Source organism: Chiloscyllium plagiosum, chromosome 32 (genome assembly GCF_004010195.1).
Source record: "Chiloscyllium plagiosum isolate BGI_BamShark_2017 chromosome 32, ASM401019v2, whole genome shotgun sequence".
NCBI classification, from domain to species: Eukaryota; Metazoa; Chordata; class Chondrichthyes; order Orectolobiformes; family Hemiscylliidae; genus Chiloscyllium; species Chiloscyllium plagiosum.
The window spans coordinates 44693995-44706479 of NC_057741.1; the positions used below are offsets into that span (position 1 = coordinate 44693995).

Consider the following 12485-nt stretch of genomic DNA (forward strand, 5'->3'; position numbering starts at 1 on the left):
AAAAAAAGGGTTTTGTGATTTACACATGAAAGAAGTGAAACTATCACTGTATTCTAACAGATGAAAGGCTTAACAGACAATCAATTTTTCAATGTATAATTTCAGTTACATCACACTGCAAATTTTTGCTATAAATTCTGTGTGTTAGGATTGAGCCCTCCATTACCACCTGATGAAGGAGAGTCACTCCGAAAGCTAGTGTGCTTCCAATTAAACCTGATGGACTATAACCTGGTGTTGGGTGATTTTTAACTTTGTACACCCCAGTCCAACACCGGCATCTCCAAATCACAATCCCAGGAATGAAAGACTTAACATATGAGGAAAACTTGAAGACTCTAGGTCTATACCTGACAGAGCTTAGGAGAAGGAGGGGAGAATCTAACTGAAACTTACATAATACTGAAAGGCCTGGATAGAATGGACATTGGGAAGATGCCTTCATTAGCAGGAGAGACAAGGACCCAAGGACACAACTTCAGACTTAAGGAAAGACCCTTTAGAACAGAGATGAGAAGAAACCTCTTCAGCCAGAGAGTGGTGAATCTATGGAATTCATTGCCACAGAAGGCTGTAGATGCCAGGTTATTGAGTAAATTTAAGAGCGAGATATATAGTTAAGGAGATCGAAGGTTACGGGGAGAAGGCGGGAGAATAGTGTTGAGAAACTTATCTGCTATGATTGAATAGCACAGCAGACTCGATGGGCCAAATGGCATAATTTATGCGCCTATGTCTTATGATCTCTTCACCCAATTCAAACTATTCAAATCAGTTTTATCTTATATGTTGAAAACCTCTAGTGTTCCATCAACTATAATGTGTTGAATTAATTCAGCTCAGAATTTTCAAACTGCAGCCCAATGAATCCTTGGACACGCACAATGAAATCTCGCAGGAGGTGAAAAGTCGTCATATCTCGACTGTGCCTTACTAAAAAAACCAATTATTCTCTAGTAATGATATTGTTTTAACCACGACAGCTGCTGCAGTCTTTCACAACTCATGGCAGGGAATGCATCGATGTTTGCAGTGGGATCCATACAAGGAAGATGATTTGATAGTTAATTGAAGCAAAAGCCTTTTTAAAGAAAATGTGTTCTTTTCTATAGGATTGCTGCAATATTGCAAACTAAAGGATAAACCTTTTAAAATAAGTAAAAATAACAATAATTTTAAATTTCATAAAGTAATATCAAGAAGCTGTATTTCATAACACAAATATTCTGAGCTAAGATAGAATCAGAGATAGCATTACAATTGAGATGACAATGTTGAGAGGAGATTAGACAGACTGTTTACAATTTAATCTTTACAATGAGTATAATTAACTTAGCACTTGTATCTGACGATATCCATTACTCTACCCTAAAGGTTACCTGAATGTAGACTGTTGACCTTACCATGCTGCTGTTTAGATTTTTATCCACTCTGCAAAAAGTGTGTGGTGGAGTCTCCCCTTTACTTGGAATAATAATACAAATATCAGTGACGGCTAAGGAATTCTGGGCCATATTTTCTGATGCACGACGGTACGTTATATAGATTCGTTGAGATGAAGTCCCACCACTGATATTAGCAGGTCGGCCATAAGGCGTAGTTTGAATGATCTGACATCCATGCTTTAGTCTCTCTTTCCATTCATATAAAACTCTAGAAAGCAAAACAGGTAGATCAGCTGCTGGGAAAGTCATAATGACACTAAACTAATTCTGCTTCATCAAGCAAGCTTCACACATTTAGAGTTTGGAATATGTTGCATTTAGAATTCAAAATGAGTTGCTTATCACAAATCAAATAAGCGGTTCAATATTAAGTATGCTAGAACTCACACTTATAATCAGTAGAACAAATACCAAAATTGACCATCTAAGAAAATGGCCATTAAGAAATCTTTCAAAGCATATTATGCTAATCTAAGAAAACCACACTTTGATATATTAATTTCAGCTTTTTCACAGATTTTCTAACTGTAATAATCCTCTTGCAAGCATTAAACAATCAATAATGCTCTAACTGCACACTAATATATTATGCTTCGTCTGGAGGCTCACTGAAAATGTTACCTAGTATGGTGACGAAACGTCTGAAAATGAACCTCAGCGAGCAAACCTACATCCATTATGGTAATAATTGGGGAAAAATCAAATGTTTTAAAAAGAAACCAAAAGCACTACAGATGCTGTCAATGAGAAACAAATACAGAATTTGCTGGTAAAGCTCAGCAGGTCTGGCAGCATCTGAAGAGAAATCAGAATTAACGTTTCAGTTCAAGTGACACTTCCTCAGAACTGATGCTGTCAGACCTGCTGAGCTTTTCCAGCAATTTGTTTTAAAAATGTTAGTTAAAAATCGGGCCTGTATTCACTTGAAGAATAAGAGTGGATACTGTTAAAACAAAATGCTGACAGTGCAGCACAGACATTTTATCTGTAGGTGGGGTAGTTTGTAGAACTAGGGATCACTGTCTCAGAATATACAATAAGCTATTCTGAACTGAGCTAAGAAAAAATCTTTTCAGTCAGTGGTAAACCTGTGGAATTCGAAACTGCAGAAGGCTGTGACGGTCAGGTCATGGAAATAATTAAGAAATAAATGGTTAGATTTCTAGAAACTAAAGATGTCCAGGGCTTTAGGAAGACAGTGATAGTGTGGTAATGTGGTGGCATCAGACACCATCATGTTAAGCAGCAGAGGAAACACACCAGACTGAATGACCTACTCCTGCTTTTCATGTTTCGCACTGCTGTCTTTGGATTACAATCCCTGAACTGATTGCGATTCTGTTGGTGTGTAAATCTAAACAGCTTTCGATGTTTGAAGTGACATCAAACTGCATGGAGTTATAGAGAACATCACTACAATATTGAAGTCAGCATTCTGACTTTTCATTCAACCAAAACCAAATACCAGACAGTCTAAAACAATTCCAACAGCAAACCACTAAGTTTATACAATGCAATTAAATGTAGTAAAATATCCCCAGGTACTTAGGGGAGTGGCAGTAGAAGAACTGGATTAAGAAACAAACCTGATTAAAAAGGCAAGTTTCAAAAGATTATTAATGGCAGATTCATGGGTAGCACAGATAATGTTTTGAATGTGGGGTCAAAACAAACTGGATACCTACCATAGATTAGGAGGCAGTGAATGCAAGTGAAAACCAAAAGCCATCAATGTATCTGCTGGAAGAGTGAGGGAGTGAGGAAGAGGAGAGGAGGGAGACATACAGACAAGAGAGTGCAAGAGAGAGCAAGAGTGAGATAGAGCAAAAGCGCGCAAGAGAGGAGAGCGAACAAGAGGGAGATAAGAGATTTCGGAGACTTTCTTGGACTCCAGTGACTCCTGAAAGGTTTCCAACAAGGCCTCCCCAATCTCCTCAGCTATCTCCTTCAGAACTCTGGGATGTATTCCACCTGGTCCAGGTGATTTACCCACTTGCACATCTTTCAGCTTCCCAGCACCTTCTTCTTCGTGATGGCCACTACACTTACCTCTGCCTCTCGACTGTCTTGAAGTTCTGATATGCTAATAAGGTCTCCAATCATGAAGATTGAAGCAAAGTATCTATTAAATTCCTTTGGCATTTCTTTATTCCTCATTACTATTTCTTCAGCCTCATTTGGTGGTTCAATGTCCACCTTTGCTTCTCTCTTAACGTTACATGTACCTAAAACAACTTAGTTTATATCACTCGCTACCTTAACTTAATATTTCATCCTCCTCTTCCTTATTGCTTTTTCAGTTGTCCTTTGCTTGTTTTCAAAGGTTTTCCACTAATTTTCGCCATATTACATGCTGTTCCTAACTTCCCGTGTCAGTCATGATTAGATTAGATTACTTACAGTGTGGAAACAGGCCCTTCGGCCCAACAAGTCCACACCGACCCTCCGAAGAGCAACCCACCCAGACCCATTCCCCTACATTTACTCCTTCACCTAACACGACAGGCAATTTAGCATGGGCAATTCACCTAACCTGCACATTTTTGAACTGTGGGAGGAAACCGGAGCACCCGGAGGAAACCCATGCAGTCACGGGGAGAATGCTCTCACGGGCAAACTCCACACAGACAGTTGCCGGAGGCGGGAATTGAACACGGGTCTCTGGTGCTGTGAGGCAGCAGTGCTAACCACTGTGCCAATCGAGCTGCCCACATGGTTGCTTTGCTCTTCCCTAGGTAAAAACAATGACTGCAGATGCTGGAAACCAGATTCTGGATTAGTGGTGCTAGAAGAGCACAGCAGTTCAGGCAGCATCCGAGGAGCACTCAGTCTCTCTACTTTTGAGTTGAATTTCTGCTGTGCCTCCTGAAAACCCCCAGAAACTCCTGCCATTGCTGCTCCACTGTTTTCCAATCAACTCTGGCCAGCTCCTTCTCCTTGTCTTTGTAAAAGGCAGCATTCTTCAATTGCGGTCATGAGAATTTCCAACATTGTGTGCCCACTCAAATGAGAAAGGAAGTTTTGCTAGACCTGCTTCTTGGGAATGAGGTAGGCCAAGTAGATCACATGTCTGTGGAGGAATATTTAGTGGACAGTGATCATCGTATCATAAGGTTTAAGGCATTGAAGGACTTCAATGGAGCAAGAATGAGGCTGGGCTGGATAAACTTGAACCAAAAGTTGGTGGGAGAAAACTGTAGCAGTACAATGGACTACCTTCAAAAGGGGTGATGGATCAGGCATAGTTAAGGCATGTTCCCTCAAAAGGGAAAGGTAGGGCAAACAAATCCAGAGATTTCTGGTGGACAAAGGAAATAGAAATTAAGTTGAAGAAGAACATCTGTGCCAATAACAGGTGTTTGATAGAAAATACAGAGGAGAAACAAGTTGAATATAGAAGTGGCAGCAATGGATAAGCCGTCATTACTTGGCACTAGGTGCAGATGAGATACATCCAAGAATACTGAAGGAAGTGAGTGTGGAAGTGCAGAGCCAGTGATAATTAATCTTTCAAACTTTCCTGGACTTGGATGTCAGAAGACTGAAGAACTGCAGACATGATGCCCTTCTTCAAATAAGGATTGCAAAGATAAGCCCAGCAATTTTAGAGCACTCAGTTCATCTTTGGTGTTGGGGAAATTACTAGAAACAATTATTTGGGATAGAATGATAATGACATGGAAAAATATGGACTAATCCGAAAAGGTGGCATGGATTTGTTAATGAAAAACTGTGTCTAACTAACTGGCTGGAGATTTTTTTGAAGCAGTAATGGAGAAGGTAAATAAGTGCAAGTTGATGTGATGTACATGGTCTTCCAAAAGGTTTTTGAAACAGTGTCACATACAAGACATGGCAGCAAAATTATAGCTCATGGAATAAAAGGTTTAATAGTAAAGTGGATCCAAATTTGGCTTAGGATAGGATAAAGAGAACAACAGTTACTGGGTATTTTTGGGTTTCAGTGAAGCTACATTATATATTAATGATCTATATCCTGATGTGCAGGGGACAATTTCAACGTTTGCATATGATACAAAACTTGAGAGCATTGTAAACTGTGAGGCCAATGTAGAATTTCAGAAGGACATTGACACGTTGATGGAGTGGGCAGTTGGTGACAGATACAGTTCAATGCAAGGATGTAGGTCATACACTTTGGTACTATTTTATATGATGTGCAGGAGCAGAGAGGGTCACTGAAGGAAGTAGGTCAGGTACAGAGAGCTGTTAGTAAAGCATACAGTTTTTAGGCTGACTAATAGGGGCATAGAATACAAGGCTGAACTCATTCAGAACACCAACCAGTCCTTAACTGGTGTACAGTGTACAATGCTGGATGCCATACTTCAGGAAGGATGTGAATATACTGGACAGTGCACAGAGGTTTACAAGAATAGATCCAGAAATGAGAAACTTCAGTTATGAGGATAGATGGGAGAAGTTGAGACTGTCTTCCTTGGAGAGGAGATGGCTAAAAGGAGATCTGAGGGAAGCTTTCAAAATCATAGGAGGTCTACATAGAGTAGATAGGAAGACGTGGTTCCTGCCCACAAGAAGATCAAGAGCCAGAGAGCATAGATTTTAAAAATTTTGCAAAAGAAGCAATGATGGAAGTAGACTCAATTGAGGCATTCAAAAGGGTAGATGATTATTTAAACAGAAATTATGGGCAGGGTCACAGGTATTAGCATTGGAAGCAATCCAGACAAGCTTCTCTAGATTGGCTCCAGGTACAGAGTGATTTTCTTATGGGAAGAGGTTGAGTAGGTTGAGCTTGTGCTCATCAGAGTTTATAAGAATGACAGGAGACCTTATTTAAACATATTGATTCTGGGGATATTTAGGGAAACAGAGTAAATGAGGAGAAGTTGCTTCCTCTTGTGGTAGAGTCCAGGAACAGAGGACATAATCACAGAGTAAGGGATCACCCACTTATGACAAGGATAGGAAGGATTCTTTCCCTCTTCTCTCAGAGGCTGAGACAGACAGATCTTTAATTAAGTAATGGAATCCAGAACTGTGGGAGTTAAGGCAGGGAAGTCAAGTTGTGGATTAGCAGATCAGCCGGATCTCAATGAATGGCGGAGCAGACATTGTGGACCAATTAACCAACTTCTTTCCACTTTATGCTTTCATGGTTTTGGAAAGAAGACAGGAGATTGGTAGCAAGTGAAAACACTCAGTTGTTGCAGACACAATAAAATTGTCTTTATGTGCATGGTAACAATTCTGTGATTCTGTTAAAAAAAATTCTATTAAAAAAAAATCAAACACTATTAAAACCAACATCAGTTGTGAAAAAATGGGAAGAATTTATTCATCCTTTTGGGCTTGGTCATAACACTATCCAGTTTCCTCTCAAATATTTCCTGTATATTAATGAGTTCCATATTCTGACAACTCTTCTGGATTTCTTACTGGATTTATTTGCAATCATCTTATAATTAAGGCGAGTAATTCTGGTCTCATTTGAAAAGGTTATGGCTACCCTTAAAAAAAACTTGCATAATTTTCAAATCTCCATCAGATCAACCATCTTCTGCTCTTTTCCAGAGAAGAACCATAGCATGCTCAATCTTTCCCAATAGCAGAACAGAAAATATGTTTATCATTCCGGTTTATTCTTTTCTCAATGAGCCCAGAAGATGAACAGTACTCTAGGTGCACTCCAACCAAGTCTCCCTACCAGTCAAATACTTGTCCTTAAAATGCTCATTAGCCAACATTTATTTTGCTTTTTCTCTCCTAGCTGCGTTTTGGGAGAAGAACTGTGATTCTTCTGAATTCATAGTACATTTCTGGAAATGGGAAGAAAGAGGGCATAGATTTAAGGTTATTAGCAAAAGAAGCAATGGTAATGTGAGGAAAAACCTTTTAATGCAGAATGGTTAGGATCTGGAATGAACTACCCAAATGCAGGTAGGCAGGTTCAATCGAGACATTAAAGAGGAAATTGGCTCTCTATCTGAATAGGAATCATGTGCAGCCTGTCAAGTACCAACATTTCACCCATGTGCATAATGCAGTATCTCGGCCTTACTGTACAGGTGGTAGTGATTAACAATTGGATCTCATTAGGCTGTGATATCACCATATATTTTAAACAGTTTACTGGAGATTATGATAGACAAGACATGGAACACAAAAAGTTTGCATGATAAGAAAAATCGCACATGATTTTGCAATGCATAATTTGGATCAATGTTAATTTGTATAAACTTTCAGTTACGTACCCCAAGTCAGTCAGAGGTGGTTTATCTCGACCCCTTTTATAGCAAAGCAAAATTTGAGGGCCCATTAAGCTTCCATTATTGAGATCAGCCGATAATCCAGTTTGAGTGGTTTCCACACACGTATACCCCTGGGGAACTTCTTCGCCCAATGATTTCACAATAATAGCCACATCAGTGATTGGTGCTTTTGGTTTAGCTATTTTGTGGCAGCTGTCATTAAACTGTATTTCCTCTTCGAGTGGCTTTGAAGCATTAGTCATGCCTGCCACCACAAAATAGTCTGCAACACGTGGGCCTTCCATCATGGCAGATCACCTGAAATGCAAGAACATCATCAAAACAGTGCAAACACTAATCTGTCACTGCAGGTAGGCAAACTGAAGCTACCCTTGAAAAAGGGAAATCATAGAGCAATTCTAAGGTCAGAAATTTTAGTTGAAATTCTAAAAGGTTCAGCTATTTTAATGACTCTATATCCCGTATCCCCACATAAACATCTTCTTTACTCCATCCCACCACCCCAACTCTTCATTTGATCATATTTCACATGCAAATACAGTGAGCTTCAAATCAAAATCCAAAGTGATACAGCGAAGGATTGAGATTAAAAAGAAAAATTGTTTACATGCCTTTCAAAAGAGAGCACATTTAATCTGTCGAATAACCTATTCATGATCCAATGATATCCATACACAGGCCTTTGACACTATCATCTGATACCAATTTATTTTGAGGTAATCTGGGCTGGCATTTTTCTCTCTGTAGTTGAGGAAGAAGGCTATTAATATTTAATGCAAAGGAGATACATCAGTGATTGGTGCTTTTGGTTTAGCTATGGTTTAGGAGAGCAGGAACAGAAGTAAGCTAAAAGAGTGGGGAAGGAAATAAATTAAAAATAGAAGGCAGGAATGAAGAAGGATGAAAGTGAGTTTTGAACACACAAGTAAAGGAAAAGTAGCCCTCCTGATGAAGGGCTTTTGTCTGAAACATCGATTTTCCTTCTCCTTGGATGCTGCCTGACCTGCTGTGCTTTTCCAGCACCAATCTAATCTTGACTCTGATCTCCAGCATCTGCAGTACCCACTTCTGCCTAAAGGAAAAGGAGGCCATTCAGCCCTTGAATCTGCTCTGCCATTTAGCAAAACCCTTGGCTGATGTAGCTGTGGCCTCAACTTCAGATTCCTATCGCACTCCCATAATCCTGGGTTCCTATAACCTCCCTTCTTACTCACTGCTGCAGGAATCTTCTGGTGCAGGAGTCCCAATTTTGGGCTTGCAATGTCGGGGCATAGGTACATTGGAATAGTGGGTGCTGCTGACACACATTGAGGGGATGTGGTCACCTCAGCATGGAGGCGACCACGACCATCTGAATTGAAATTTTTAAATAAATCTGCCAAGGCCAACTGAACTAATGGGTAGAGGAGAAACTCTCTGCAACATTTTTCAAACAAGTAAATCCAGTCTTTCATCCCACAGCCATCATTAGAGCGTGAAGCCTCCGACTCTGGTGTCCACCTGGACTACCACCAGGAATCCAATGAGTACATTTCAACCCAAAAATGATTTAGTAACAAACCACCCAAAAACAGGCTTTCAATTTCTGAATCATGACAAAGAGTAAAATTGCAAGATGGGTGAAAAAGAAAGAGACACAAAAGCAATCAGGAGAATGGACTGCAGCAAAGCAATCGCCTCAATTGCACCCAAAACCAAAAAGCCAAATTCCCTGCCAACAAAGCAGGGTTTGCTGGGGGTTTGTTTTTTGCACTTTTGATATTTGTTTTAATTTTAAAACTATGTGGCTTACACTTACACTGACAAATATGTAATATATTAGTAATGCAACTTTTAATAATTATTTACAATCGACTTATTCTTTTATAGTCAGCAGCTGTTCAGTACTTAGGAGTGCTGGTTGGCTTATGTTCCAACCACCATAGCAATATTCTGTACGCTTCATACAATGTAACCAACTTAAAGACAGAGTTAAAGACTAACCCTTCTACTACAGTAAACGAAAGCAACATAGCACAAACAATTTAATTGTTTCCATTTGCGAAGTGGGGATGCTGGGGTCAAAATGATATCAGCAAGCTTAAAACAAATGATAAAATGTAAGGTGCAAGATAAATGTGAGGTGTTCTCCATTAGGAAAGGATCAAGAACAAGATGGCACAGATGTGAAGTAATAAGTAAAAACAGCAATAAAATGATATGGGGAAAATGCTTTCATACAAGTGGCTCAGGTCTGGAATGCATTCTCTAAGAGTGTAGTGGAGACAGATTCAATCAAGGCATATAAAAGAGAATTAGACAGTTTACTGAAAAGGAAGAATGTGTACAACTCCAGGAAGATATCAGGAGAACGACATTTGCTGAGAAACTCATTAGGCAAACCAGAACGAATGTGTGAGGCCAAATAGCCTTTTTTTGAACACAGGTAAATATGATTTGAGGTTGTAATGATTATTTATTGCCAATTTAGGTTTGAAAAGCACAATGATTGTATGAGAAGAAAAAAGACTAATTGCATTAAAGAACTACATAGTTTTGGAGTCTTGGGAGAATGAGTGAGCAAGTAATAGGACAAGCAGTCTTGTTTTCAAAATAACAGAAGAATTTTGGAAAGCAGATTTTCATCTTAAAAGAAACAACGGGAAAATTCAGAACAGAATTGAGAGTAATTTATAAATGAAATGTTAAATAAACAAGAGTACTTTATTATACATTCCATGCTTGTAATACAGCACACAAAATTAACAATGCTCTTTTGAGAAATAGCTCAATACCACAGCTAAAGTGGAAGATCATTGTAACATCATTTTATTGGCATCACAGTAAGTCTACAAATTCTCCCATCAGTTTGAATGCCAGATTATTGTACATGGGTGGATTGGAATGTACTACGAGCACTACAGTTACAATACAAACACTTAGAGTTCACAGAAAAATACTTTTACTTTAACTACAGATTAAATTCAATGGCAGCCAGTTACAAAGTAAACAAATAATCCCAGGTTTAGGATGTTGTGCAAACAGGCTGTTAAGAGGTCCTTTAATTTTTTTTGTTAAGAGGCAAACAAATTAGCTGACAACATAAAACTGCACAATCTGAATGAAGTCTTATTCTACTTTAGAAAGGCCAACAGCATTAGAAGTACGATCAGTTGAGGTGAAGGGCACGTTGCCCTTGGTGCACATTAAACAGGTGCAAGACAGTTGTGTGCAATGGTGTTTATAGCCATCCCATAATAAACATGTTACAAATGTTCCAGAAAGTAGTTATGTAAAAAGGTCACTAATTATATTCACAGCAAGACGCAACAACAATTTGTTTGTTTTTAATTTAACCTGTTTTTTAAATGGACCTGTTGCATGAGGTTATTATAAACCTCTGAGCAAATGGGACTTGAACCAGGCCTTTTTGGACCAGGGGTAGGGATCTACCACTGTGCCATCTAAGTCTGAATTTTTACAACTACAAAAGTTTTGCACCACAGCAAGAGTGGATTGATTTGATTTCATTTATTATTGTCACATGTACCAAGATACAATGAATAGTATTGTTTTGTATGCTAACCAAACAAATTATACCTTACTCAAGTACATCAGGGTAATGGAACAGATTCATACAGTGCAAAAAAGGTGCTTCGGCCCATCAAGTCTGCACTCTCATATCTACCACTAAATGTGCGCTAATCCCAATTTCCTACACTTGCCTCATATCCTTGAACGTTCTGATACTCATTCAAATATTTTTTTAAAGGTTGTAAGGTTTCCAGCTTCCACTACCTTCCCAAGCAGTGCATTCCAGATTACCATGTCCAACTGACAACATTTTTTCTCAAATCCCCACTGAATCTCCTGCCACTTATCCTAAGACTATGCCCTCCCATGATTGACGCTTCAACCAAGTGGAACAGCTGCTCGTTTTTCACATGTCCATACCCCTCATAATCTTATAAACTTCATTCATGTCCCCTTATCCCCTCCCCAGTCTTCACTCCTCTGAAGAAAACAATCCAAGTCTATCTAGTCTCTCCTTATAACTCAATGTCTCTTTCCCAGGAAACATCCTGGCAAACCTCGTCTGTAGCCTCTCTAGCGCTATCACATCCTTCCACTGGTGAGGTGACCAGAACTGCACATAGAACTCCAATTATGGCCTGACCAACGCTCTGTACAACTCCAACATTACCTCCTTGCTCTTAAACTCTATGCCTACGAATACCTAAGTATACCAAATCTTCTCCAAATCTCAATACCTACTTATTCACTACAGTTCTATCTTCAACACTATAATCCCAACCCCAAACTAATCTCCAAATTCCGAGACCTAGGTCACTGCAACTGGATGCTCGACTTCCTGACCCACAGACCACAATCAGTGAAGATAGGCAACAGTACCTCCTCCATGACAATTCTCAACGCTGTCGCCCCACTAAATACGGACTCAGCCCCCGACTGTATTTCCTGTACACTCATGACTGTGTGGCCAAATATCATCTCAACATCACCTACAAGTTCGCTGACGACACTAACTGTAGGGTGGATTAAACGGTGACGAGACAGAGTACAGGGAAGAGATAGAGTGCTTGGTGGAATGGTGTAAAGATCTCTCTCTCAACGTCAGCAAAACTAAAGAGCTGATCATTGACTTAGGAAGCAAGGAGGGTGGCATACCCCTATCTATATCAATGGAGCGGAGGTGGAGATGGTCAAGAGCATCAAGTTCCTAGGGAGTGGCTATCACCAACAATCTGTCCTGGACCACCTACATTGCTGCGATGGTCAAGATGGC

At 39.5% G+C, this 12485-nt stretch overlaps 1 protein-coding gene across 10 annotated transcripts in view; it reads right to left on the minus strand.

Annotated features, from left to right (window-relative positions):
* The window catches only part of dennd4a (DENN/MADD domain containing 4A), a 150318-nt gene that overhangs the window by 111378 nt on the left and 26455 nt on the right, over positions 1 to 12485 (minus strand). For 7 of the 10 annotated variants that reach the window (XM_043674608.1, XM_043674611.1, XM_043674610.1 and 4 more), the window contains exons 2-3: positions 7682 to 7996; positions 1404 to 1653 (exon numbers count right to left, since the gene is read on the minus strand). In XM_043674608.1, coding sequence (XP_043530543.1) covers positions 1404 to 1653; positions 7682 to 7986 — 555 coding nt within the window. In that variant the 5' untranslated portion in view covers positions 7987 to 7996. Of the gene's footprint in view, positions 1 to 1403; positions 1654 to 7681; positions 7997 to 8310; positions 8441 to 12485 lie in introns of those variants that run through there. The other 3 variants (XM_043674614.1, XM_043674613.1, XM_043674605.1) reach the window with 2 other exon arrangements.